This window comes from Spodoptera frugiperda, chromosome 4, assembly GCF_023101765.2.
Source record: "Spodoptera frugiperda isolate SF20-4 chromosome 4, AGI-APGP_CSIRO_Sfru_2.0, whole genome shotgun sequence".
In the NCBI taxonomy this organism is placed as follows: domain Eukaryota; kingdom Metazoa; phylum Arthropoda; class Insecta; order Lepidoptera; family Noctuidae; genus Spodoptera; species Spodoptera frugiperda.
In genome coordinates, this window is record NC_064215.1 from 12,549,122 (window position 1) to 12,575,145 (window position 26,024).

At 48.4% G+C, this 26,024-nt stretch overlaps 1 protein-coding gene across 3 annotated transcripts; it reads right to left on the minus strand.

Moving 5' to 3' along the window:
• Positions 1-1,022: 1,022 nt before the first annotated feature.
• Positions 1,023-26,024, minus strand: LOC118272899 (fatty acid synthase). Of its 3 annotated transcripts, none has more exons than XM_050693410.1 (16): positions 25,749-26,024; positions 16,101-16,286; positions 9,780-10,546; positions 9,183-9,413; positions 8,779-9,102; positions 8,357-8,666; positions 8,091-8,284; positions 7,788-8,016; positions 7,242-7,720; positions 4,633-6,960; positions 4,374-4,561; positions 3,396-3,859; positions 3,050-3,247; positions 2,198-2,976; positions 1,956-2,120; positions 1,023-1,868 (listed from the first exon to the last, which is right to left on the minus strand). In XM_050693410.1, exons 2-16 carry the CDS (start codon positions 16,261-16,263, stop codon positions 1,512-1,514), a joined length of 7,176 nt encoding a protein of 2,391 aa, XP_050549367.1. In that variant the 5' UTR covers positions 16,264-16,286; positions 25,749-26,024; the 3' UTR covers positions 1,023-1,511. The 3 variants fall into 3 exon arrangements, with proteins under 3 accessions (XP_050549367.1, XP_050549368.1, XP_050549365.1); XM_050693411.1 differs by lacking the exon at positions 25,749-26,024 and adding an exon at positions 16,366-16,614 and having other exon boundaries at positions 16,101-16,302; XM_050693408.1 differs by lacking the exon at positions 25,749-26,024 and adding an exon at positions 16,366-16,570.

Genomic DNA, 26,024 nt, shown 5'->3' on the forward strand with positions numbered 1-26,024 from the left:
TATTCCTATTTTATATACTAGTTTAAATTGATTCCACATTTCTCTTAGGGAAATTAAAGGCATGTTGGGGTGTAATGTAATATTATTGTAGGTGTGTCTTGGAAGTAGTCCTTACTTCACTAGGTACCGTATGTTTATCTCACACTATTCACTCAGAGTTAACAAATAACGTAACCTACGAGGTATCAGTACGAGATAATATTCAAGTTGAATAAAAAAACTGTCTTTCTAAGGGAGAAAATCGTCCAATGACTTCTCCCAACTTTCGGTGAGGCGAGAGAGTGTCAGAATCTTACTGACTAATAAAAACCGACCAAGTGCGAGTCGGATTCGCCCATGATGGGTTCTGTAGCAACAAGTAGATGACATAATATAGGGTGACTTTGAATTCGACGTATTACTTTTGACAAAACTTAATTTTGCATAATTTCGTTTCACATAACGTTTATTTAGAGCGACGATTGTTTGGTAGAATATCATTAGGAATAATTATTGTCCTTTTTATAAAGTGTAATCATATTCTTAACCTGGTTGGTTCTACTTTTTAATTATTATGAAATTTATGCCAAAAGACGATTCTGACAGTGAACATTCTGAGAAATGATGGTTCTACCTTTCAATTATTATGGGTATCAATTTATACCTAAAGATGAAGATGATTCTGATTTACAAAATTATGCGTTTTCAAGGTATTACAAGTGATGGTATACCAAATGATTTTCTGCGAAATTAAGTGCCTGCCATGCGTTGTTATGCAAAATAAAAATATGACCAAAAAATTCTACTAATAAAGGTAGACCCATCACGGATAGGTTAGATGAAAAAAAAAAAAATTGTATCAGTTCCATGTATGGAGTGTATGGAGTGAAAAATTAAAAGGGCCCTTTTAATTTTTAAATTTATTAATTTTAATGCGAAATTCGAATAGCGGCAATTCTGGCTGCTGTCAGTAGGCGCAGGCAAATCAATTTCATCATAAAAAAATCCTTATCACAATCTAGATTTTAGGTAAAATAAAAGACTTTTTAAAATAATGCACTTTTAATCACAGGGCGCAGGCTTCTTATTGGTAACAAAATAAATACCGCAACAACCATACTCTAGTACTAACTATAGTATCGCTACCGGCGCCGCGCGCCCGCCGCGGACCACTAGTCGCGCCACAAGTCGCGCCACCAGTCGCACTATCAGATCACAGTATCACAGCAATACAAGGGCCGACAGGTCCGAGGCGAGCCCAGCGCGCCATATTACACACTAACGATAGTCAGGGTTACATGTTCCATGTAATGGGTTACTACAAACTAAACACATACATACGTATATGTAGGCCGCTCGCGACTCGGGTCGCCCGCGACGGAATGTAATGTATCACAATCGGCGAGCCGGGCTCGACAATACTTACATACGTACAATAAATAGAGTATCATGTTATAGCTATATACACAATTTTACTCCTCGCACTAATTTTATACTCTAACCCCGCAAATATATGTAGCCGCTGCGCCTCGCTAGTGCGCCAGCAGGTCGGACAGGTGCGCGGCGATGGCGGCGGCGCCCGCGCCCGCCAGGATGGACCGGTGCGACCCCGCCAACTGGCGCGTCTGCAGCGGGCCCGCGCACACGGCGCGCAGCCCGTAGTCCTCGTCCAGCGCCACGTAGTTGTCGCGCGCCGTGAACAGCGTCACCGGCGCCTGCAGGCGGCCCGCCGGCTTGTACGTGTCGGCGATGACCAGCTTGCGGTAGAAGGAGCCGGCCGCCGCCGCCAGCGCCTCCGCGCCGTGCGGGCCGGCCGCCGCGCCCACCAGCTCCGTCGTCCGCGCCAGCCGCGCCTCCCAGCTCGGGAGCCGCTCCAGCTCCGCCGACACCTGCGCGTCAGTACAAGTCAGTACACGTCGGTACACGTCGGTACACGGCGGTACCTCGCCACCACCTCTACCGCACCGCTCACTCACCTTCATCGCGTCGACGTCCTTGAACAGCTGCACGAAGTAGGCGAGCGCGTCGGCCTCGTCGGTCTCGGCGGAGCGGGAGGCGCGCTTCTTCTTGCCGCGCGTGGTGTGCGTGGCCACGTAGGCCGGGGACCCGTCCACCAGCACCAGCCGCGTCTCGCAGCCCGCCTGCCGACACGAAGCGCTCAGTCGTTACTTCGCCTTACCCGGGAATAGAAGCCGAGACGTCTCGCTCGACAGTTTACCTGCTCCAGCTGCAGCGCCATCTCGAAGGCGACGCCGGCGCCGAAGGAGTACCCGAGCAGCGTGTAGGGCGGGCGCGGCTGCAGCGCGCGCAGCGTGGCCACGTAGTGCCGCGCCAGCGCCGCCATGTCGTCGAGCGGCGCGGCCGCCGTGCACTGCAGCCCGTACACGGGCGCGCGCACGGCCGCCGCCAGCCCGCGCAGCATCTCCACCACGCCCTCGATGGGGTGCACCATGAACACCGGGCGCTCCGCCCCCGCCGGCGCCGCGCTCGGCAGCTTCACCAGCGCCTGCTTGGGCATGAGCTCGCCCAGCCCCGCGAACTGCGCCTGCGCGCCGGCCGCGTCCGCGCCCGCCGCCGGCTCGCTGGGGGCCGCGTCGCCGGCCGCGGCGTCGTCGCCGCCCGCCATGCCGCGCAGCTTGGAGAAGGTGAGCGCGCGGATCTCTTGCACGCCCAGCACCACGTCGTAGCCGCGTTCCAAGGTCTGCTTGATCTCGGCGCCCATGAGCGAGTCCATGCCCAGCTCGGCCAGGTTGGCGGAGTCGGACACCTTGCTGGGGTCCTTGATGCCGAGGATGTTGGCGACGGCGTGCAGCAGGTCCTGCTGCGGCGCGGCGGCGGCGCGGCGCTTGTCGGCCAGCACCATGGACGCCGCCACGGCGTGCGGCAGCGCCAGCAGCGCGCCCAGCGCCTCCATGCACGACGCGATGCGCTGCGGCACGGTGCCGCCCACCACGGTGTCGTCGCCGCCCATGGTCTCCACGATGAGCCCCACCTCGCCTGCAAGCACGCGCAGTTGTAGCGGGTCGCCGGGCCCCGGCGCGGGGCGGGCGGGGCCCGGCGACGCACTCACCGATGGCGCCCCACTGCACGGCGAGCCCGGGCAGCCCGTCGGCCTGGCGTTGCTCCATGATGCGCTCCATGGCGGAGTTGGCGAGGCCGTAGTTGCTCTGGCCGGGGTTGCCGCGGCCGCAGGACACGGACGAGAACACCACGAAGTACTCCAGCTCCGGCGCCAGCTCGCGCGTCGCCGCGTCCAATGCTTTAGTCGCTGTTTGCAAATAAGTATAGTAAGATTCCCTCGTTGCATTAGAAGATATCAATCACCACGCTCACTCAAGGTCGGTTGGCGATTTCAACGTTATAATTAGAAATCATAAGGCAGGTTCACCCAAATTAGGAACAGTGGTAAAGCTCACCATCGATCTTGGGCTTGGCGACGGCCTGGAAGTCGGCGGGCGTCTGCTTGTCGATGAAGGCGTCCCGCAGCACGGCGGCCAGGTTGAAGACGCCGCCCACGGGCCCCAGCTTGGCGGCCTCCTTGAGCAGCGCGCGCGCGCCCGCCGGCGAGCTGGCGTCGGCCGTGCTCACGGCCACGGCCACGCCGGCGGCCCGCCAGCGCCGCACGCAGGCGGCCTGGTAGCCCGTGCGCAGCCCGCCGCGCGAGTTCAGCACGAGCCGCGTGGCGCCGCGCCGCACCATCCACTGCGCCAGCTCCAGCCCGAAGCCGCCCGTGCCGCCCACGAGCACGTAGGAGCGCGCGGGGTGCATGTAGGTGCGCGGCAGGGCCCCCAGGAGCTTGCTGGCCGGCTTGGCGCCCGCCGCCTCCTCGTCGCGCACGCGCAGCACTACCTTGCCGATGTGCTTGCCGGTGGCCATGTACCTGTTCATGTCATACACTGTTGGACTGTACGCTATATTTGGTGTTTTAAACTGACTTCAAAAAATTGAGGCTAGCACTTTAACTTTGGCGGTTCTCTTTTTTTTGTTGTATTCCATTGCCATACATAGCGATTTGAAAAGATTTCAAAAACCATTTCAAATTATTTACAGTGTATTATAAAAATTAGTTATTTGCAATTCTGATAAATATTTAACATATTAAATCCCCACACAGGATAGTGTGATTCCCTTTGGATGAAAAACGAGACATTCAAACTAACACTATCTCGTCTCTGTGGATGAGTATTTTTTCAAAGTGAGTGACATCTTTTTCCATAGTGTATGAGAACTCTTGGAAGATTTACAGTAAGGACACCGAGATTGAGCTTGATGACTTGTTTTGATCATGTGTAAAAATGTGTTTAGTTATTATGAGTTTTCAAGATCCAATCGTGGATATTGCCACAAGTGGCCGTATAACGGTGCGTGTAGTATGGTGTAGTATGGTGTGGTACCGGAAGGCCTGCTCCAGCTGGTGGTCGGAGAACACGGTGGCCGGCAGCGGGCGGACGGCGCCGGACGCGATGCCCTCCGTCACGCAGCGGACCACGGCCGCCTTGTCACTGTCCTCGCTGTCCGCGTCGAACAGCGCGTCCAGCAGGATGCCGTGGAACGTCGTGTTCTTCAGGAAGATGGACATGCCCTGCAAACATTACATTCGAACATTAGCACTCCGTCGCACCCGCCGCACGAGTCGCGGCGCCCGCTACTCACCAGCGCCGTGTCGTTGGACAGGTCCAGCTTGCCGATCTCGAGGAAGCGGCCGCCCTCGGCCAGGCAGCGCACGGACGCGTGCAGCTTGTCGGCGGCCAGCGAGTTGAGGACCAGGTCCACGCCGCGCCCCGCCGTGCGCCGCTTCACGAGCTGCTCGAACGACGTGTCGCGCGAGTTGCCGATGTTCTCCTCCGGCAGCGCCGGGAAGCGCTGGCGCAGGAAGGCGCGCTTGTCGGGCGTGCCCACCGTGGTGAAGACGCGGCAGCCCGCGTGCAGCGCGATGGCCAGCGCCGCCTGCCCCACGCCGCCCGTGCCCGCGTGCACCAGCACGGACTCGCCGCGCCGCATGCGCCCGCGCACCACCAGCGCGTAGTACGCGGTGGCGTACGCCACGGGCACGGTGGACGCCTGCTCCAGCGTCCAGTCGCGCGGCACTTCCCACAGGAAGCCGCGGTCCGCCAGCACGGTGCTGGCCAGCCCGCAGGCGGCCACCATGCCCATGACGCGGCGCCCGTCCGACGAGCGGCCGCTGAACTCCAGGCCCAGGATGCACTCCTGGCCGGCCAGGTTGCCGGGCAGCGCGTCGGGCGGCAGCTTGCCCGTGGCCAGCATGATGTCGCGGAAGTTGAGCGGCGCGCAGTACACGCGGCACAGCTCCGTGCGCGCCGGCAGCTCCGTGGCGCCCGCGTACCGCAGCGGGGACTCGATCCAGCGCAGCGACGACAGGTCGCCGCGCGTCAGCGTGTTCACGTACGCGTGCTCCACCTGCAGCTGCGCCTCGGCCGCGGCCAGCTCCAGGTGGCGGTAGCTGCCCCACACGCCGGCGCGCAGCACGTTGAAGGCCATGTCGCGCTCCACCTGCGCGGCGTACGCGGGCGCGTCCGGCCGGAAGGGCTCGCGCGCCCCCGGCAGGTAGTAGCAGCGCAGCGCGCGCCCGCCCGCCTCGCCCCGCAGGCACGTGCACAGCCCCAGCACGCCGGCCGCGGGCGCGCGCGCCACGCAGTACACGCGCAGCTCGGGCTCGTGCTCGGCGCGCGCCAGGGCCGCGCGCAGCGCCTCCACCCACGGGAAGCCGCTGTCGTCGTCCACGTCCAGCACGACGGCGGCGGCGGCGGGCGCGCGGCGGCGGCGCAGCAGCACGTACTCGCAGCTGGCGGCGTGCTGGCGCGCCACGCACTGCAGGCCGGCCGCCGCCAGCATGTCGCGCGCGCCGTCCAGCGCGCGGTGCGGCTCCTCCAGCAGGATCATGCCGGACTCCGCCAGCGCGGCCGCCAGGTGGCCCAGCGTGGCGGCGCCGTGCCTGCTCAGCACGTCGGCGGCCAGCACCAGGTGGCACTCGGAGTCGATGGGTGCGCTCTTCCCGTCCTTGGGGTTGACCTTGACTCCCAGCTCCTTGACGGCGGCGGCGTAGGGCGCGGGCGCGGGCCCGGCCGCCAGGGACGCGTCCACGCGCACCTGCGGCTCGGACTCCAGCACTTGCATGGCGAGCGGGGTCAGCAGCGCCTCGGCCGGGCGGTCCAGGGCCGCCTCGGCCAGCTTCAGCTTGATGGAGCCCGCGTTCTCCAGCACCAGCTGCAGGCTGACGGTGAGCGCGTCGCGCTTGGAGCGCGAGGTGTCCTCGGTGCTGACGGTGGCGTTGTCGTACGGCATGAACACGTACTTCTCGAGCTTGGGCGCGGCCTGGGCGTTGGCGCGGCGCGGCGCTAAGCTAGTCTTGACGCCGCGGAACTCGACGCCGCCGGCGCGGATGACGTCCAGGTCCCGGTACATGCGCACGTCCAGCTGGGCGGGCTGGCCGGCCGCCGCCACGGCCGCCAGCTGCGCCGCCGGGTCGATGAGCACGCGCTGCAGCCGCGTGGGCAGGTACAGCTCGCGCGTGTCCACGCCGATGATGCCGAACTGCAGCATGGTGTCCATGAAGGAGATCCAGTTGTCGTCCCAGGCCAGCTGGCCGGCGATGCCGCGCGGGTCGGAGCGCCGGATGCCGCGGAAGATGCCGCCGTAGTTGTAGCCGCGCAGGCGCAGCTCCTTGTAGATGTCGTCGGTGACCAGCGGCGGCAGGTCCTGGTCGGGCGCGGGCTCGTGGTCCAGGTCCTGCAGGCGCTCGGCGGCCGGCTCGGGCGCCAGGCGCACGTGGCCCGTGACGACGACGGCGCCGCCCTCGCACACGTCGAACTCGCCGGTGCCGTCCAGGATGTTGATGAGGAAGCGCACGGGCGTGTCGCGCGACACGATGGTGGCGCGCCGGAACTGGATGTTCTCCATTACTATCGGAGTCTCCTCGGGCTTCTTATTGTGGAGCTTCGCCATGGTCCTCCACACCAGGGTCTGCAACGATAGCTTGGTAAGACACAAGGCCGATCTACACGAGATGACAACACCGAAGGGTTATTTGATAAATATTAGAATTAGTCGTGTGTTGTGTGTTTGTTTGATTGGGCGTAAAATGGAAATGCACAAAAAATTGCTCTACTCTCACTGGTCGAAGCAAGTACCATTTTTGTTAAGAACACTTTCTTAGACATATGTCGAATTGTCAGCTTTATCAAACAGGGCCTAGACTGGACAAAACAGGTAGCACGTCGGGATATAAGAAGGCGTGCACTGACCAGGTACCCGGTGGCGGGGAAGAGCACGCGGCCGTCGATGTTGTGGCCCGTGATGAAGCCGTCGTCGGGCCGCGACACGTCGTACTCGATGACGTTCTCCCCGGAGCGGGACGCGTTCCCGAAGTGCGCCACGCTCCACTCCAGCGAGTGGTCCCAGCGCACGTGCGACGCCAGCCCCGGCGTGCCGCGCGGCACCGGGAACGGCACGGCCGGGTACAGCGCGCCCACGGCCGGCTGCGCGCCCGCCGCGAACAGGCGCCCGGCCGCCGCCAGCAGGTGCTGCAGCGCGCACGCCGCGTCGCGCCGCACCAGCGGCACGTGCGCCGCGCCCGGCAGCGCGCGCTTCAGCACGGCCTGCAGCAGCGCGTGCGGCGCCACCTCCACCAGCAGCGCGCGCGCCGGCACCTCGCGCAGCGCGTCCGCGAACCGCACCGGCGACAGCAGGTTGTTCACGTGGTAGTTGGCGTCGCTCAGCTTGGCTGCGGACGGACGGACTTATACTGCCTGCTGCGAGCCACGGACGCGGCCGTACGGGCCTGCACTCACCGAGGTCGGAGTCCCACTTGTCCCGCGGCAACGAAGAGGACACCCAGCGCTTGGTGCGGGGCTTCGGATCCGTGATGATCTTTTCGAGACTGCGGCGCAGCAAGGGAGCGGCGGCGGCGATGTACTTGCTGTGGAAGGCGACGCCCGAGCTGTTGACGCGACGCGCGAACGTGCCCTCCGCCGACAGCGCGGCCACGAACTTCTCTAGCGACTCTACGGGCCCTGAAATCTGTAAATCCCGAGCCATTACAACGACGGTCGCGAGGCGTGCGAAAGTCGCGCAATGTTCGCCGGGACACCGACCGTGACGCTGTCGTTGGAGTTGTGGCAGGCCGGCACCACGTCGGGCGGGCAGCGCGCCTCGCACTCCTCCCAGGACAGGCCCACGGCCGCCATGGCGCCCGGCGCCAGCTTGGCGTCCACGATGCTGCGGCCGCGCCAGTACGCCGCCAGCACGGCCTGCTCCGCCGTCAGCGTCTCGTCGGCGTACGCGCAACCTGCAAGCACGGTGGCGGTCAGTCCCTAGGCCCGCGCCCCGCCGCGCCAATTACCCACGGCTGTACACTCACCGATCTCGCCCACGGAGTGGCCCACGATGCCGTCGGGGCGCACGTCGAGCGTGCGCAGCACGTCCACCAGCGCCACCTGCACGGCGGCGATGGACACGAAGGAGTTGACGACGTCGTTGAAGGCCTCGGCCGGCGCCTCCGTGATGATGTTGACGAGGTCAATGCCGTGCGGGCGCAGCGCCGCGGCGGAGCGCGTTATGCTGGTCGCGAAGGCCGGCAGCTGCATCAAGGCCTTGGCCATGCCGGGCCACTGCGAGCCCATGCCGGAGAACACGAACCACACGGGCCGGGGCTCGCCGCTCTCTACTTCCTGTGAGCATAACCGACGACAGGTTAATCGCTATCACATTGCGATCGTATACCAGGATTGGCAGACCACAAAGAGCTGTATTAGATCAGTGCAGATAACAATGAACACTCACGGCGCACTCGTGCACGGGCGGGTCGGACAGCACGGCGAACCCGCGGTGCGAGTGTCCGGGGATGTTGTGGCGGTGCACGGCGTCCAGCAGCGCGTGCAGCGCGGCGTCGTCCCGGTGGCGCGCCGCCAGCGAGGTGAGCGCCTCCACGGCCTCCTCCGTGCGGCCCGACGCCAGCACGACGCGGGGCACGCCGCGCGCCGCCCGCGCCGCGCGCGCCGCCCCGCGGGGCTCCGACTCCAGGATGACGTGTGCGTTGGCGCCTCCGAAGCCGAAGGAGTTGATGGCCACCAGGCCGCCGTCCCACTCCGTGTTGCGGTCCACGACCTGCCAACCGACGCCTCGCGTGAGTAAATGTCCTCGCGAGAGTATCTGCTCCAGTGCGGTCGCTGCGCTCGGATGGTTACCTTGATCTTGCCGTCGCTGAGAGCCGGGATGTCGGGGTTGGGGCTCTTGTAGTGCAGGTTGCCGGGGATGACGCCGCGCTCCATGGCCACGATGACCTTGGCGACGGAGCACAGCCCGGACGCGGGCTCCGAGTGCCCCATGTTGGACTTGACGGAGCCCAGCAATAGTGGCCCCTTGCGCCCCTTGCAGAAAAGTTCTGCGATGGCGTTCACCTCTTGAGGATCTCCCACCTGGTAAACATTTCATTCGACCGCGTTAATAGTCTAGTATACAGAATGCGTTACATTTTTAAATAGTTTCTATAATTCGATTGTAGTAGTATTAGAACTCGAAACGGGATATTTACCATGTTTTTCTAATTCTATGAGTTTCCGATATTTCGGCACTGTTGCAAGCGCCATGATCACGGATGAACTGGAGTAAATGCGGGTGGATGTTATGGACACAGTGAGTTTTGTGTGTCAAGAATTGATTCAAGTTACAACTGATCCAAATGACAGTGAAAGTGAAAAATGTAACAACTATTAGGTATTACAATTACCGATAAACTGAAATGAGTTTAATAGTGGGTACTTATTTTGTGACGAAAGCATTACCTTCGTGCCCGTCCCGTGGGCCTCAACGTAGACGACGTCACTCGGGCGCAGCTTGGCTTCGGCGAAGGTCTCCTCGGCGAGGCGGCGCTGCATGTCGCCGGAGGGGAAGGTGATGCCCTGGTCCTTGGCGCCGTCCGTGTTGACGCGCAGGCCGCGCAGCGTGGCGTAGACGCGCCGCGCCGCGCCGCGCCGCTGCAGCAGCACGGCCACGGCCGCCTCCGAGCGCACGTAGCCGCGCCCGCTCGCGTCGAACGCGGCGCAGCGGCCCTCGGGCGACAGCATGCTCAGCCGGTGGAAGTTGAGCGAGTTGGCGGGCTTCAGGCACAGGTTGGTGCCGGCCACGATGGCCGCGTCGCAGTGGCCCGCGCGGATGGCGGTGGCGGCCTGCGCCAGCGCGAACATGGAGCTGGAGCAGGCCGTGTCCACCGCGAACGACGGGCCCTTCAGGTCGAACGTGTACGAGATTCGGTTGGGGAACATGGCGCGGCAGCAGCCCGTCAGCGCGTACCCGTTGATCTTGTCGGGGTCCACGGTCCACATCTCCTCGGTCTCGGAGTTGGACACGCCCACGTAGACGCCGGTGCGCGAGCCGCGCAGCTCGCTGGGGTTGATGCCGGCGTCGATGATGGTCTCGTGCGTGAGCTCCAGCAGCAGGCGCAGCTGCGGGTCCATGAGGTGCGCCTGCTTGGCGTGCACCCCGAAGAACGTGGCGTCAAAGTGTGCCAGGTCCTTGAGCTTGCCATTTCGTTCCGGTAGACCGTGCAAACCTGTCACAAACGACCCACTTATTGCCAGGCACAGCACAATAGGAATGATAACTGACAATTTATTAGCCTATTACGTGAGGTACATAATGAAAAATATTGTAATAAATAAATTAATAGGTACTCCTAAAATATAAAACCATCTGTTTTGTACCTAATTCAGATTAAAAGATTTTATTACATAGTGTGTTACAGATCGAACTTATATTAGCGAGTTAATAAGTAAATGATTCTGTAAACATGAAAACTACACGTCCATAATTTTTCATTCAATCTAAATAAGCAAAGTAAAATAAGTGAAGTCATTCGACCTTCAAGCTCTACTGCAACCGTTTCGATCTTTGATTGTTTTAACTTTATCTACGTCAGCTGCGCAACAAGACAAGTTTCATTGACGCTTACTAGGGATGATGACGGGATCTATTTAGTTTGTCAGTTAGGTAATGAAAAAATATTAGACACGTATTTTTTTTCTTGTAAGATAACAATAGGTACTTCGATAAAACAAAAAAAAAAACGAAACTTTAAGAGTTGGAGCAAATACGTCGTTTCTACGCATAATGTACATCAATAATATCTTGAGAGTATTTGTTTCCGTAAGAAAATGCAAAATACGTGTCTAATATTTAAAAATAATTTATAAGACGGACATTAAAATAAACATGAGTAATCTACCCTATTGTGTGAGTGTATCCCTGGACTCTCGGTACATTCTCTACGTATAGATAATGTGCGCTCGATCTCGACTGATGCTGATGCTGATGCTCGATGTCGCGATCGATGTGTTTGAAGCTTGGCTTCTAAATTAGCAATAAGCAAGTCTACGTCTCATTCTGTTTGTTGGCGTGCACAGCGTGCACTGTGCATACGTGGGTAGGCGACAGTTGCTGGAGACAGTGCGACAGTATGACGGTACGACAGTGGTGGCTTGTGAGCGATAACTATATTTATCATAACGGCCCTGAACGTGTCGGTATCACTTTCAGGTTTCGGGTAACTTGATCCATGCGTCACTCCTGTGTTCAAAACTGGTCGAGCAAAGTGCCTCACTCCGGATATCGACTCATTACGAGTTTGTCGAATGTTATATTTATCAGCGAGCTATCTAAACACTCCGCCTGACGTCACACGCGTGCGGAAACCTAACAAAGTCAATATTTTCCTGGTAGCACGATGACATAATAACTGATGACAGGTTTGACGAGTAAGATCTCTGTGAGTAGAGTGAGATAGGTAGCGGCGAGCTGAGCATGTGTGCGTGAAGGCGGTGACGCACGCGGCATCACGCCACCGCGCGCCACACTACGGCACTACTACAGACTAGTACAGACGGCGCGCCCGCCGCCGCCGCTGCAACCAGTGTGGCGCTGGTGCCGTTGACACTGGCCATCGCGCATCCCGTACAATTGGCTAAGCGTGCCAATACATTTGAACGACGCGAGCGCGACTGTCCAGATAGCACTAAATGACTAAATCGGGAGATTTAGCGCAAACAGCACCGACACGTGCGCCTCGCACTCGCTCCACGCGACACTATGTGGTCTGTGTTCCTGTGTGACCAAATCCGCGCTGTCGATGTCTGAGCACAACTCACGATTAACACGTCGTATGCTGTATATAAGACAACAATAGAAAACACATTGTGTCTCGCGTGGATCCACGTTCCAAACATACGAAGGGTTATAGTTATCTGGGAAAAGATTCCTACATAGTTCCTTGATCCTTCCAATTTAATACGAGAATAAATGAACGAATACTGAACGCAAAATTTTCCTTATGCATATTTTAGTTGACACAATAACATTACGGCCACATTGCAATCGATAAATCGATTCATTTACATTTCTTTCTTTTTATAAAATGTCCTCACTCTAGGAATATTCCCGTGCCGTGGTTCTTATAATGTAAGACGTAACATACCTACTTAATAATATGGTAAGTTTTTTTTGAGGGTGGAGAATCATCCAATGAATTCTCCCGGGCGAAGCGAAAGGGAGTGTCAGACTCTTACTGACTAAAATCCACCCCGATCCTACTACTGTTTGTCGAGCCGGAGCCACGGTAAACCCGCTAGCACAGACTGAAAAAAACATATGCTGTAGATTTCAATGAAAACTAACAACGAAAATTGGTTTGAACGAGATATCATTATTAGTTTTTAAGAAATAAAACATTTTCAAAAACCGCAAATATAACTTGGTCGTTCATACAAACACTATGTAAAACCAAGTTATTTTACAACTTTTATATTATGTCATCTACTTGCTGTTACGGAACCCTTCATGAGCGAGTCCGACTCGCACTTGGCCGGTTTTTTTTGAGGGTGGAGAATCATCCAATGAATTCTCCCGGGCGAAGCGAAAGGGAGTGTCAGACTCTTACTGACTAAAATCCACCCCGATCCTACTACTGTTTGTCGAGCCGGAGCCACGGTAAACCCGCTAGCACAGACGCTAGGTAGTCCGCAGCTCCGGAAGTTACGTAGGTAAGTCTGCACTTTAACAATACGTTTTCTCTCCCCCAAAGAGATAGGAAAATAACGTGCACGGTGCACTTCTACGTTATACAATTTTGTTTTATTTATTTATTATTTGACTTGTAGTTTTATATGTACAATACTTAGTAGTAGTTTAGTAGTATAAACAATACCTATAATAAAGTAAAAACTAACAAAAGGTAATTGAACTAAAACAACTTTAACACTGGTCGGGAGCCTTCGGCTGAATCAAATATTCCCGTATTATAATTGTATGTACCGACTTCTAGTTGTTTTCATTAAATTACTTTTTTTGCTTCTGAACTGAACTTGTTTGGTAATATTGCTTTTTATTTTTAAAAGCCGGATATTTATTTTATTTTTGTTAGAATAAATTTTACTTTATTATCGCTTTGACGTGCATACTTAGCCAATTACCAAGGCAATAAGTAGACACCTGTTTCGTGTATTTTGTTTACAAAGATAATAGTCAAAGTCAGAGTTAACATTATTTATTTCAAATAGACCGGGAAGGCACTTTTGAACGTCCAATCATATTATATTAACTATAATATCAAAAATGTCTGTCTGTCTCTCTGTCAGTCAGTCCTCTAGCTGTGCCTCTAGTGAAACTATTTACTCGTTCCAAAATGTAGATTCGTATGGAGAAGAACAAGCGAGAAACTTCATTTGTCTTATGTTTTTTTTTTAATTATACACATGATGACATGTTGCTTTATTTTCAATGTCACATACAACGCTGTGATATTACGATATACGGTATGCTTAAATCGGTTGGGTGGTTTAGAAGAAACGAGCTAATAAAAATACCCTTCCTACAGTTGGGTAATTACAATGTTCACAATAAATTGATGAACAATAAACATAATGATTGTGTACTGAAGGAGTACGCAGAGGATTCTGTGGCAGAGGTGCACGTTTATTCACTCAGACACATCTGGGAGGTACTCTTTGAGTATATACTTATTTTATTTAATTATGACTCACGTACTGTCGTACCACGGCTGACTAATGTGAGATTACCAATTTGTATGAGTTATCTATCTACTATCGGTTTGGACGAAATGTGACATTCTAATTTTAATATCATTTTCACTGAAGTTTGGCACAACTTGTAATAAACAACGTGATTTGGTAAAAAATGTTGGTCAAGTAAAAACGCGTTACCTCAACTAATGTTGGTAACTTTATAATGATTCCTTGCTGCCATGTGTATTCGCACTACATGGATCAAGAGAGTTTTCGTTGAATATTTCTATTCCAATATAAATGTCAGTGATAAATTGCGTTGTGTTTTGTTCGTTGTATGAGTGAGGTTACATTAGGCCCAATTAACCTACCCCCGCTCCCCAATCCTCCAAATACTTAATTCCCCAAGAATCCTGTAATTCCTAACCCCCAAAAAGTCGCCTTACGCACTTGTAACGCCTCTGGTGTTTCGGGTGTCCATGCGGCGATTGCTTACCGGTGATCCGTCTGCTCGCTCACCGGCTTATTCCATAAAAGAGTAAGTTGAATTGTATTTACAAGTTTAATTCTGAATGTTCATAATAAGATAATAAACTTGATGCATATCAGTGTTTCGGTAATATGATGACGCATTCTAACAAACAGCCGTAAGTAAAGTATTACTTTAGCACCTCAAACGTAATGCGTTGTGGTCCAAGATCCGGAGCCTTCTTTAACCTCAATGTTCTCACGACATTGTAATCGCTCAATTCATTATTTTATTACTTATTAACTAACAATGCAACGTTTACGTTGTTTATAATCTACATAATTCCTATAAGTGTTTCCGACTACTGGCCAAGCAAGAGGCACCTGTCAGGTTCGATTTCTGGTCTCGCACTTGGACACGAAGATGTCGTGACGTTAAGAAGAAGTAGGCACCGTAAAGGTAATGGGCAGCGACGGCGATCTGCAGATAGCCCGTGTGCCGTGCCGCACGCAATTTGTCCATTTGACCACGGCGCTTCCGTAACATCTCGCCGCGCGATCATCCTGCTAAGTGCTGCTGTGACGACAGTCCTATAATACTTGTTTAGTGTTTACCGACTGGCTCCTACATTTATATACACGCCGTCATGGCTACTATGTTTGTCTTCTCTTAACTGAACGTATAGGTAATTTTAATTATTATCTATTTGACATTTGACTTTAAAAGCATTATAAGTGTTTAATTTATTTATGACCTTCGTCGAACGTCTTTACACCGCAAAAGATTTATTTTAAGTACCTACGTATGTCCAGTTTCGGTGAAATACGAAATCTACAAATATTCGAGTAGGGTCGGCCGAGTGCCCTGCCTGGGTCCCGAGTCCCGCACATTGCCCGGCTTCACCCGGCGTGCAACGAGCGAGGTTCGCGTGTGACGCGGTGGTGCAAGCAATTCTGTAATTTCGGTGATATGTTGAGCAATCGACGCACGACCCGCGGGTCGGCTGTGCACAGACATCAGCCACTGTATCAGCACGCCGGCGGCGCACCGCACGCCACTGCCATGCGCATGCGCACAACTATTCACCTGATGCGGTTCATCAAGAGGAAGTCGGAGGAACAAGTACCTATCTCTATGAGTTACGAACCTGTTATTAAATGTCTCACATTTTGTAACTCTTCTTGTATTATATGTACGATCCTCGGTCCTCCTGGTCATCACATCTGAGCGTATTGTCATTTGACACTTCTCATGGTATCATTGATACCAGCTCAATACGCCTATTCAACTGTTAACGAGTAAGATACACTATACAGTATCAGACTAAATGTTTAGCTAAGCGCCTGTATGACATTCTGTGTTATGCACCTACTTACGATTACATCCATATGATATATTATCTTCCTAGCCGCCACTTATCAACGTTCACATCATACGAATCATCGATATCAGATCATCTCATAAAACCAGTTCGAACCACACTCACGTTCGCGCAATTCGAATCGTTAAGGTAGGTACAATATTTATATTGGTACTGATACCGATAACCAGCAAAGCTAAAGAAATACGTAACTAAATACGGAGATAACGAATTACTGTTATGAAGTAATGTGCAGGCTTACCTGGCGTCCATCGTCTATCGTCTGCGGTGACCAGATCTACGCCGTCGAACAGCTGCTGTGCAAATTCCTCGATAGTGTCAGACTCGGGCAGGCGGCCCGACAGCCCCGTCAGCACGATGTCATCCTCCGCACCCCTGGCCCCGTTGGTCACAGCACTCGGCATGGCAGAGTCTCAGCAGGACTTATCTGCAACAGAGCACCGCTAGAGTACGCGTCGCGACGCCCGCTCGCGCCCGCAGCCGCCGCCAGCGCGCCCGTCGCTCACCTTCACAGTGTAACGAGGAGCTCCGGCCCAGTTCCGACTTCACCGTCGTTTCAATTCGCAATGTTAGTTTCGGGGTATAAGTATAACGCACGGCCGGAACGGAAGGTGCGTGATACGCGCGAGGAGCGTGCGAGCCGAGTGATGCGGCGGCGGTGCGACACGCGGTTAAAAGGGCGCGATAGCGGGGTCGCGGCCCGAAGCGTCACGTTTCCACGAGACCCCGAACCCGCGTTATCTCGTCGCAAGGACGGACAAGGTCGCCGTGTTCTTCCTCCTTAAGAAAGTTACTAATTTCTGCTAAAACTGTTCAATGTCCTTTTGGATATACGCGACTACAGCATCAGTAACTACGAGAGAAGCACCTTCCGACAGATGTGCCAACAACACGGTTGCAACGCGAGTCCGCTTCGACCTCAGAGTGTTCCCTTTATCTAGAGAGGTCGATCTAGTGACCTCTCGATTAAATACGCAAATAATCATAATCTGAAGTGTAAATCACGCGTCGAATCATATTATACCCGTTAGTGTGCGAAATTAGTGTCATTTAAACGATTTGAACAAGTTTTTATTTTAAAGGAAATTAGGATTTGGATTTGTATCATCTTCAAGTTCGGTGATCCCTGGGTGCACAGCTGGAGTCTGCGAGGCGCGAGCCGGCGCAGTGCGCGATGCCAACGTCCCATCATTTCATGCCACAACAATAGGGCTCCTTTGTAAGGCAATTGGCGAAGTCGAGCGACACATCGGATCACTGGTCACAATGTCTCGTTCAACAAATGTACCTCGCAGCTTGGGAGCCGCACAGCTCCATGCGTCTGCGTGGGTTCACTTCCCGCCTTCACTTCATTATTAGCTACGCAAGTTTTTTTTTCGCAGGCTACCCCTTACATGACGCAAATCTTACTTAGCAAATAGCAAGCTTAGGTAATAGGTATATCTACTCATCACCGGATTAACTAACACCGGAGTAAATAAATGTGATATTAATGTAAAAAATAATAGTACAGAACCATGATACTTCTTCCAAAGGATGAGAGCAGCGCCTCGTGTAGTGGGACATTCAAATTCAGCTGTATATTCCTGCGGGCTGCGAGGCCTGGGACGCGCTACACTGGAACGTCCTTGTGAAATAAGGAAGTTCTTACCATACGCTAGTAGTAATGTTAGTAGTAGCAACTACTATTATTTGGTTCCTGCTTAAAATTATGCTTATAATATTTGTTCAATGTAATACCTACCTATTTTAAGTATTCTACGAAATGAATGATGTGCACTGCACAACCAAATCAATAGAGGTTCTAATTGTGGGCATGGACCCTATGGAAGGAGTATCGAAGTTCTGAGATCATTATTATTTTAGTGTGGAGCTAGATTTCTAAATAAAAACAAATGAGAATTACAAAAAGCTGGCAGCTGCAATTTACGGAAGGTCACAATTATGTAAAATACAATCAAGAAATATTCATAAGTCTGTGCATCTAAATACGAAATTCTTGCGGTTTGTTCGACGTCACACAACGGTAGACACTCCGTACTACTGGTGGCGTCGCCAGTCGCCACATTCGCCACCCGCAGCAGGGACTGTTGTGTGGGACATACACGTCAACGCTGTGGCGAGAGGGTGTCAGACTTACTGACTAAAAATCACCCCGTTCCTTCTCCTGCTTTTCGAGCCGGAGCTCCGGTAAACCCGCTAGGTAGTCCGCAGCTCCGGAACGTAAATAAACCTACCACAACATTATTGTTCTCTACAATTTCTACTAAATAATTATCTTTAAAAGCGGTCTTTCTCTCAGCGTAACATGGATACTTACTTACATAAAATATGTGTCTCTACATATATAACTATATAATTATGTACGTTTTTAAACTGACATGGTAACTATATACATATGTGTCCCTACACAAATAAACTGATTGATGATCAGCATACAGTTGAACGATAGTTTCTATTATGACCGGAGTGTACTAGTGTACCTATCTACGAGGGAATACCACTTCCGAAACCAACTACAAAAATATGGAAGGCAGGATAAAATAGTTGATGAGCTATGAGAACGTGGCACAAGTAAAAAGTAAAGTAAAAGTGGAAGGTGGAAAAGGAAGAAGGAAGGTCAAAGTAAAGAAGAGAAGCAAACTGTTCGATATGTAAACCGCGCCACTACCAAACATGGAACATGCTGACACTGGGTGCTGGTTCAAGTTCTTTCTGCCAATTAATGAGCATGGAAAAAATATGCGGCAGAAGTGTTTGAAAATCAGGTTGGTCCTAAGTATCACTACGCTGGTTTCATTCCAAAGCGATTGGCGACCAATAAACCAACTGAAATATTTCAGTTTGTCATAAAGTTGCTTTTTAGGGTTCCGTAGCCAAATGGCAAAAAACGGAACCCTTATAGATTCGTCATGTCTGTCTGTCCGTCCGTATGTCACAGCCATTTATTTCCGCAACTGTTGGGCCTATATAGTTGAAACTTGGTAGGTTGATGTATTTCGGTAACCGCTATTCGAATAAAAAATAATAAATTGAAAAATTAAAGGGCCCCCTTTAATTTTTCAATTTATTATACTCCATATTATCCATCCATTTATTTTACTCCACACATGGAACTCATTCAAAAAAAATTTTTTTCGTCTAACATATCTGTGATGGGTGTCTATGGATAGGTCTTTAAATTATTTTTTTGTAAAAAGTATTTTATTTCACACTTTTTAGGTGCGATACTCAGTATCGCAACTAAAAAAGTCGACTAAAATTCTCTATCTCAATAACTACTTTATTTATTTGTATTGTCACAGTCACTTAATTAACTTTATTGTGATTTCTATGTGAGTATGAAGTTCCATTGGCCATTTCTGGTCTTCTTCATCAGTTCCACCTCTTCAAAGGTTACTTTTTTACTGTAAATGCTTCAATTCTAGATGAATATACCAAAATCACTATATAGTTCCCTATAATATTTGAGGAGTTCCCTCGATTTCTCTAAGATCCCATCATCAGATCCTAACTTGGTGACAATGGGACCACCTCAGAACTATCTACTTTCGAACAAAAAAGAATTGTGAAAATCCGTCGACAATTGACGGAGTATTGATTAACTTTATTGTGATTTCTATGTGAGTATGAAGTTCCATTGGCCATTTCTGGTCTTCTTCATCAGTTCCACCTCTTCAAAGGTTACTTTTTGACTGTAAATGCTTCAATTCTAGATGAATATACCAAAATCACTATATAGTTCCCTATAATATTTGAGGAGTTCCCTCGATTTCTCTAAGATTCCATCATCAGATCCTAACTTGGTGACAATGGGACCACCTCAGAACTATCTACTTTCGAACAAAAAAAGAATTTTGAAAATCCGTCGACAATTGACGGAGTATTCGATGAACAAACATACAAAAAAAAAAAAACATACAAACAGCCGAACATAGTACCTCCTCCTTTTTGTGAAGTCGGTAAAAAGACATAAAGGTTCCTAAAACCATTTTTCGTAAAATCAACCGTTTGAAAGTTAGACGCTTCCAAAGTGGAAAAAAGAGTGCCCCCCCCCACCTCTAACTTTTAAAATAAGAGAGTGAGAAAATTAAAAAAAATATATGCTGTAGATTTCATCGCTAATACAAACTTTCGATTATTCGAAGTTATCACGAGGTCCCTAGATAATCTCTTTATATACATACATAATTATAATAAATTTCGAAATATCTCCTCCCTTTGATATTTTTGATAACCTTTTGATATTTCGAACATTCGGTAATTCGAAATATTTGAAGAGTCCCTTTTTTGTGGGGGAATTTTGGGCGAAGTGTCGGATTTTTACTAACTAAAAATTTCCTACTTCTGCTTTTCGAGCCGGAGCCCCGGTAAACCCGCCAGGTAGTCCGCAGCTCCTGATCAGCAGTTATAGGAATAGGTAGTGCTTATTAGCCTAAACTTTGAAGAACAGAGAAAAGAAATTGAGACTTCCTTAGTATATATCCTATCCTTAATATTTTACTCCGGACAACACTTTAATACATTAAAAAAATATTTTATTTGGAAGGAATAAGTTCGTGTTATTTACCTTAAGTTTGCTAGTAGACATAACACAGTCGTTAGAACTATCAACTTGCCTGAACGAGTTTATATTAAAAACTAAAACGTAAAAGAAAAATAATACGCAAATATTTAAATTTATATTCTACCTACCTATCTATATACATACATATATGTTACAGCTAAGTGATTAATTACATAATAAAATAATTTATACTATTCAGCCATTATGAATAATATCTACAGAATTAAACAACAGTAAAAACGGCTTTATACATTTTATCTATTCAACAAATGACTTGTTTGTGTTTAAACAATAGAAAAATATTTAATAACAATAATACATTTAAATGGACCAAAAAGAAGTAGTTTTTTAATTAAATTTATTTGTGTGCTTCTGAACCGACGTTGTTTTGTTACTTTTTGCTTTTTCTGCAGTCGGGTTTTTAATTAATTAATTTTATTTTAAACTTTTTAGTTACAAGTAATTTTATTTATTCACTTCGAATTGCGTACATACAACATTATCAAGGCAACAAGTAGACATCCGTCTCGTGTACACGAAGTACAGGTTAAAGAGATAACAAACGTGTATATTTTGAAATCTCTCCTTAATTTGAGACCCATATTGCAATATTGAAGAAAAAATGCGAGGTGTGGGGCTCCCGATTGGAACGAAGTTTGTTTCGCCTTGTAACGAGTATTGTAGGAGACTTCAAATAAAGGAGGTACTATGTTCGGATGTTTGTTTTTATTTTATTTGTTCACAGATTATTCCACCATTTGTGAATCGATTTTCAAAATTCTTTTTTATTCTACAGGAAGTGGAATTTCGGGTTCGATTCCCGCACGGAGCAACTCTGTGTGTATTGTGTATACTGTGAACTTGTATGTTTGTAAACGCACCCACGACACAGGAGAAAATCCTAGTGTGGGGCAACGTTTTTTAAAAAGACTAAGAACACTTGGGTTATGAAGACTATCATCACTATGTCTAAATCGGTTTCGTGGTTTAGAAGAATCATGGTAATAAAGAATATTACACTCATACATACATACATATATATATAATTATAAGATACGCGCGAAAAACCATAACTACCATTCCTTCAGTCGGGTAAAAATAAATAAAATTCCATGAAACCCACTTATTACACTTACACAATTTAATTTTATATAACGTGGTATAAATACTTGGGTAAACAAAAAATATAAAATGCATTAAACGCCGTGGGGGCAAAAGTAACCGGCACTAGCGCAGGATTTGCCTTCAACAGATTTTTGTTGGCAGTCAGTCTAAGTAAACAAGCAGGAACCTATTAACATTAAATGGAATTATAAATATAAATAGGTACGTTTATTATTTACAAATATTTGAATAATAATATATTTTATACTTGTTAACTTTTTTCGATGAATTAAAACAATAACATGAACCGAAGTCGTGTAACGATCGACATAGAATTATCTATACTCCGTTAGAGCGTTTTCTTTGTACTAAAAGTTGTATTATGTTATATTTTTCATTGCTTTTTACTATTTTGTAAAAACAAATTTCCAATGAATTAAAACAATAACATGAACTGAACAATTGTAATTACACCATTGCGCGATCAACGCCATCTATCTACGGAGTATAGGAACAGCCCGACATTGTTCAATTCCGTACTATAAGTACGAAATTGAACAATAGATGGCGCTGTATGTCCGGAATAAATTTATTTTTTATTTTATTTTTTTTTTTATTTTATATTTATTTTATTTTTATTTTGTTTTTATTTTATTTTTATTTTATTTTTATTTTATTTTTATTTTTTTTTTATTTTTATTTTATTTTTATTTTTATTTTATTTTTATTTTATTTTTATTTTATTTTTATTTTATTTTTATTTTTATTTTATTTTATTATTTTTATTTTTATTTTATTTTTATTTTTTGATTTTTGAAATAAAAATATATCTATGTCCTTTCTAAGGTTCTAAACTATATCTGTACCAAATTTCAACCAAATCCGTCAAATAGTTGCGGAGATTAATGGTATAAGCATAGAATGTTCGACGTGATTCTTTAATTTGACATAACTTTTTTATTTATGAACCGATTGACATGAAACAAACACTAAATGTAAATTTAAGCATCCCACAATATATTCGTGAAAACCGCATCCAACTCGGATCAGCCGTTTCTGAGATTAGCGCGCACAGACGAACAGACAAACAGACAAACAGACAAACAGACAAACAGACAAACAGACAAAAAAAAAGTTAATTACATTTTTGGGTTCGACATCGACATAACAATAACCCCTGCTATTTTTTTTATTTTTATTTTCAATGTATAGATGTACAGACAGCACTTTTCTACGATTTTATTATATGTATAGACAATACATTTCATTTTAATATTTAGACGTCAAGTAACCTGATCATGAATTATTAATAAAATAATTTTGCAACATTTCAGTTTATCAATTCAGTTGATCTCTCAGCTCCCACGCTTGAGATTTGCAGATGATATCGTCATCGTGGCTGTAGCTGTGCAGGACTTACAATGTGTGTTTTCCGAGCAGTCTGGCTGATTCTTCCGCATGGACCGGACTCCGGATGAACAAAGGTGGACAAAACAAAAATAATGTTCAATGAACATGTTTTTCCGGACACGTCCTCAGTGGGTAGCTGCACGAAGTTGTTCAGAAGTGAGTCTACCTGGGACAACCCCTGCAGTTTGGTAGAAACAGCGGAAGCCAGTAGAAAGATATAGTTTAACTCAGCATATAGGAAACTCAATCAAGGAGTATCCTACCAATAATGACATACGGAAGATCGAGCCCAGTAGCGTGCTATTGGAGACCTTTGTCCAGCAGTGCATGAAGGCTGGCTGATGATGATCCAGTTGAGGACTGACTGACTGTTGCAAGCTTTACTGCTAGGTTACTAGTAGTAACCTAGCCAAAAGCTTGCAACTTACAGAAATGCCAGTGGACACAACATTGTGTAAGTTTTAAGTATGTCGATAGAGCCGTCGACGACCCTGCTCGGTTTTTTTTGGTGGGGGGAAAATCATCCAATGACTTCTCCTGCCTTGGGCGAAGCGAGAGGGAGTGTCAGACTCTTACTGACTAAAAACCACCCCGTTCCTTCTCCTGCCTGTCGAGCCGGAGCCCCGATAAACCCGCTAGTTCGCAGCTCCACCCTGCCCGGTTGGGGCGACAAGTCATTCTAACAACTTAAGTTTTCCTAAGGCACTTACCTACTTCGACTAAGTTTTTTACGTGAGTTCACTCGTTTCTGACATTTTACTTAGGTACTTATACATAGACTCAGAACTAAGAAATAAAGATATTCTACATCTGCCAGAATCTCGTGATGTCGTCATCTTTCTGCCAGTGCCATCAGTCGACTAGGCCCCGTCGTAAGCCCGCGAGATAGTTCGCAGCTCCGGAAAGAGCCGACCCTTATGAGGTTCTTGTCTAGGGGTATTCAGAGTTTGCTTAGGCAACTACTATCCAGATACCTGGTTTAGGCAAGTGCCTTATACTTTTGATGATCTGTCAGTCAGAGACAAAATTTCGAATGTTTGACAAGTTATAATTCTGAAACTAATGGTTTCAATTTAATGAAAATTGAAACTGATGACTGATGTTTGTACAATGCCTGATTAGTATTTGAATATGAAATTCAGGCTTCTTGTTTTATCCACAACGAAGTTATAGGCAGTCAAAATTGACCTGAATGGCTTCGAAAAAAGGATAGTACGGCTGTGCCACTTTTTTTTGCTCGACTTGGCGAGAGCACTACCGTGCCACCAAATTATTTACTTTTCCTTATAGAATTAAAACTAGGCAACTTAGCAGGGTTCAGTGGACGTCCAGTCCAGTTCAGGCTTCAGCAGATTTGAGAAAATAGTGATACAGAAACTCTCTGCTGGCAGCACATTGACGACTGCACTGGGTGTCACGACTAGGTACGTGAGTGGCGAGGTGCGCAGCAAGCGGCACTGGCCGTGCGCGCCCCGACTGGGTAGTCACTCAGAAACCCGACCCGTGACGAGCGACGACCACCGCACGGTTGGCCCGCGGTCTATTTGGCTTAAGTTGTACAGTTTAATCACCCATCTACTCGTACCTACCTACGTAGGTAGGTCCTACCTACCATCGCACGTCGGTAGGTAGATGTGCTTCTAAAGTAAATAAGCATAACTCTTGATTAGCACTTACGTACAATGTTAGATGATTAGATGCCACCAAAATATTCGTACATACATGCCTACATCCTTGTCCGTATTTACCAAGTACTAGTGTCCATGTACCAGAGTAGATACTTACAGCCACAACATCGAGTTTTGGATCAATAAAATTGACTACATAGGTACTTAAATACCTAATCTACCGAATAAGCCGTAAAAATAGATGAAATGTGTAGCTGTCTCCCGCGGGTTTGCTCGCGTGGAAGTTACAGTTAGGAAGTTACTTATACCATAGATACAACATACTTTCAACCCCAAAACGCTTGAAACACGTATAATTATTTGTTTTGATGTAAATAAGTAAATGTATAAGTAAATAGGAAGTTTAGAGTTCTTCAGAGCAAAAACAATGCAAGCCCTATACAAACTTTCACTTTATTTATATTTAGGTAACCTACTTTGAAAATTAAGGACTTACAAACACACTTTCATCCTATTTTGACCCCTTATGAGTCTAAGTACATAACAAAGTGAATATACAGTCCGAATTTGATGTTTGTAGCTTTGATAGTTTACGTTTGGGTATCATGAATCACTCAGTCAGTCAGTCAGTCGTCAGGACATGTTATTTTAAAAGTTAGATGGGTCAAGGTCATTAGTGGCGAATTTAACAAAAGCTTGTCAACATTTTATAAACCACTCTGTAGGCATGTATAGGTACATCTAAATAATATTTCGGTAGAATTTTAAGGTTTTATGTCAATTGATACGTTTCCTTGATTAGGAAACAATAGTTCTGATAGGTAAGCTACAATTTTATTGGACTGAGACTTTATACGGGAAGATCCATACAAACTTGAAAATAAAACCAAGGAAACACAAAGGTTTAACTGTAATTCAATAAGTATAGAGGTAAAAACCCTAAAGCTTCATCTCGGCACATTGCGTGTTACGGTGTTGTGGTAGTGACTACTGACTAGTGGTCGGTGGTAGCAGTAGCCGAAACTTCGGAGGAAATACAACGTTTTTATGTACTTCGAAGTACTGTAGTCTGTAGCAGATATTTTATGTCCATGTGCATGCATGAGTACGATTAATCAAACAAATAATAAATAACTATTTCCTATTTTGTACACTTTCCCCTGCAATCGTTGTAACTTACAATAATTTGTGATAGCAAATGAAGAACCTCGTGTTGAATCGCCGGTCTAAAATTCGTAGTAAATCCACTCTTGTTATGTCCTTTAATTTATAAAATATTTTTTTATTATTATAAAAAAACACACAGCTCCATACACCGATTGTAGCAACACCGTAACATTGGTTGTAATAATATGGGTTCACGACTCTAGTATCGACCGGTGCGCTACTTGCAGACGTCCGGCACGTCGCAGCGCGACTTCGTTTTCAGCGCGACTGTGCGGTGTGTGAATGCGAA

What these genes read in the sequence shown, in the direction of transcription:
- LOC118272899 (XM_050693410.1), bottom strand. Translation starts at nt 16,263, where the DNA reads ATGCCGAGTGCTGTGACCAACGGGGCCAGGGGTGCGGAGGATGACATC. An exon ending in CGCCCGTGCACGAGTGCGCC is followed by an intron (nt 8,667 to 8,778) that starts GTGAGTGTTCAT and finishes TTATGCTCACAG; the next exon opens with GAAGTAGAGAGCGGCGAGCC. An exon ending in TGGCGCTGCAGCTGGAGCAG is followed by an intron (nt 2,121 to 2,197) that starts GTAAACTGTCGA and finishes TCGTGTCGGCAG; the next exon opens with GCGGGCTGCGAGACGCGGCT.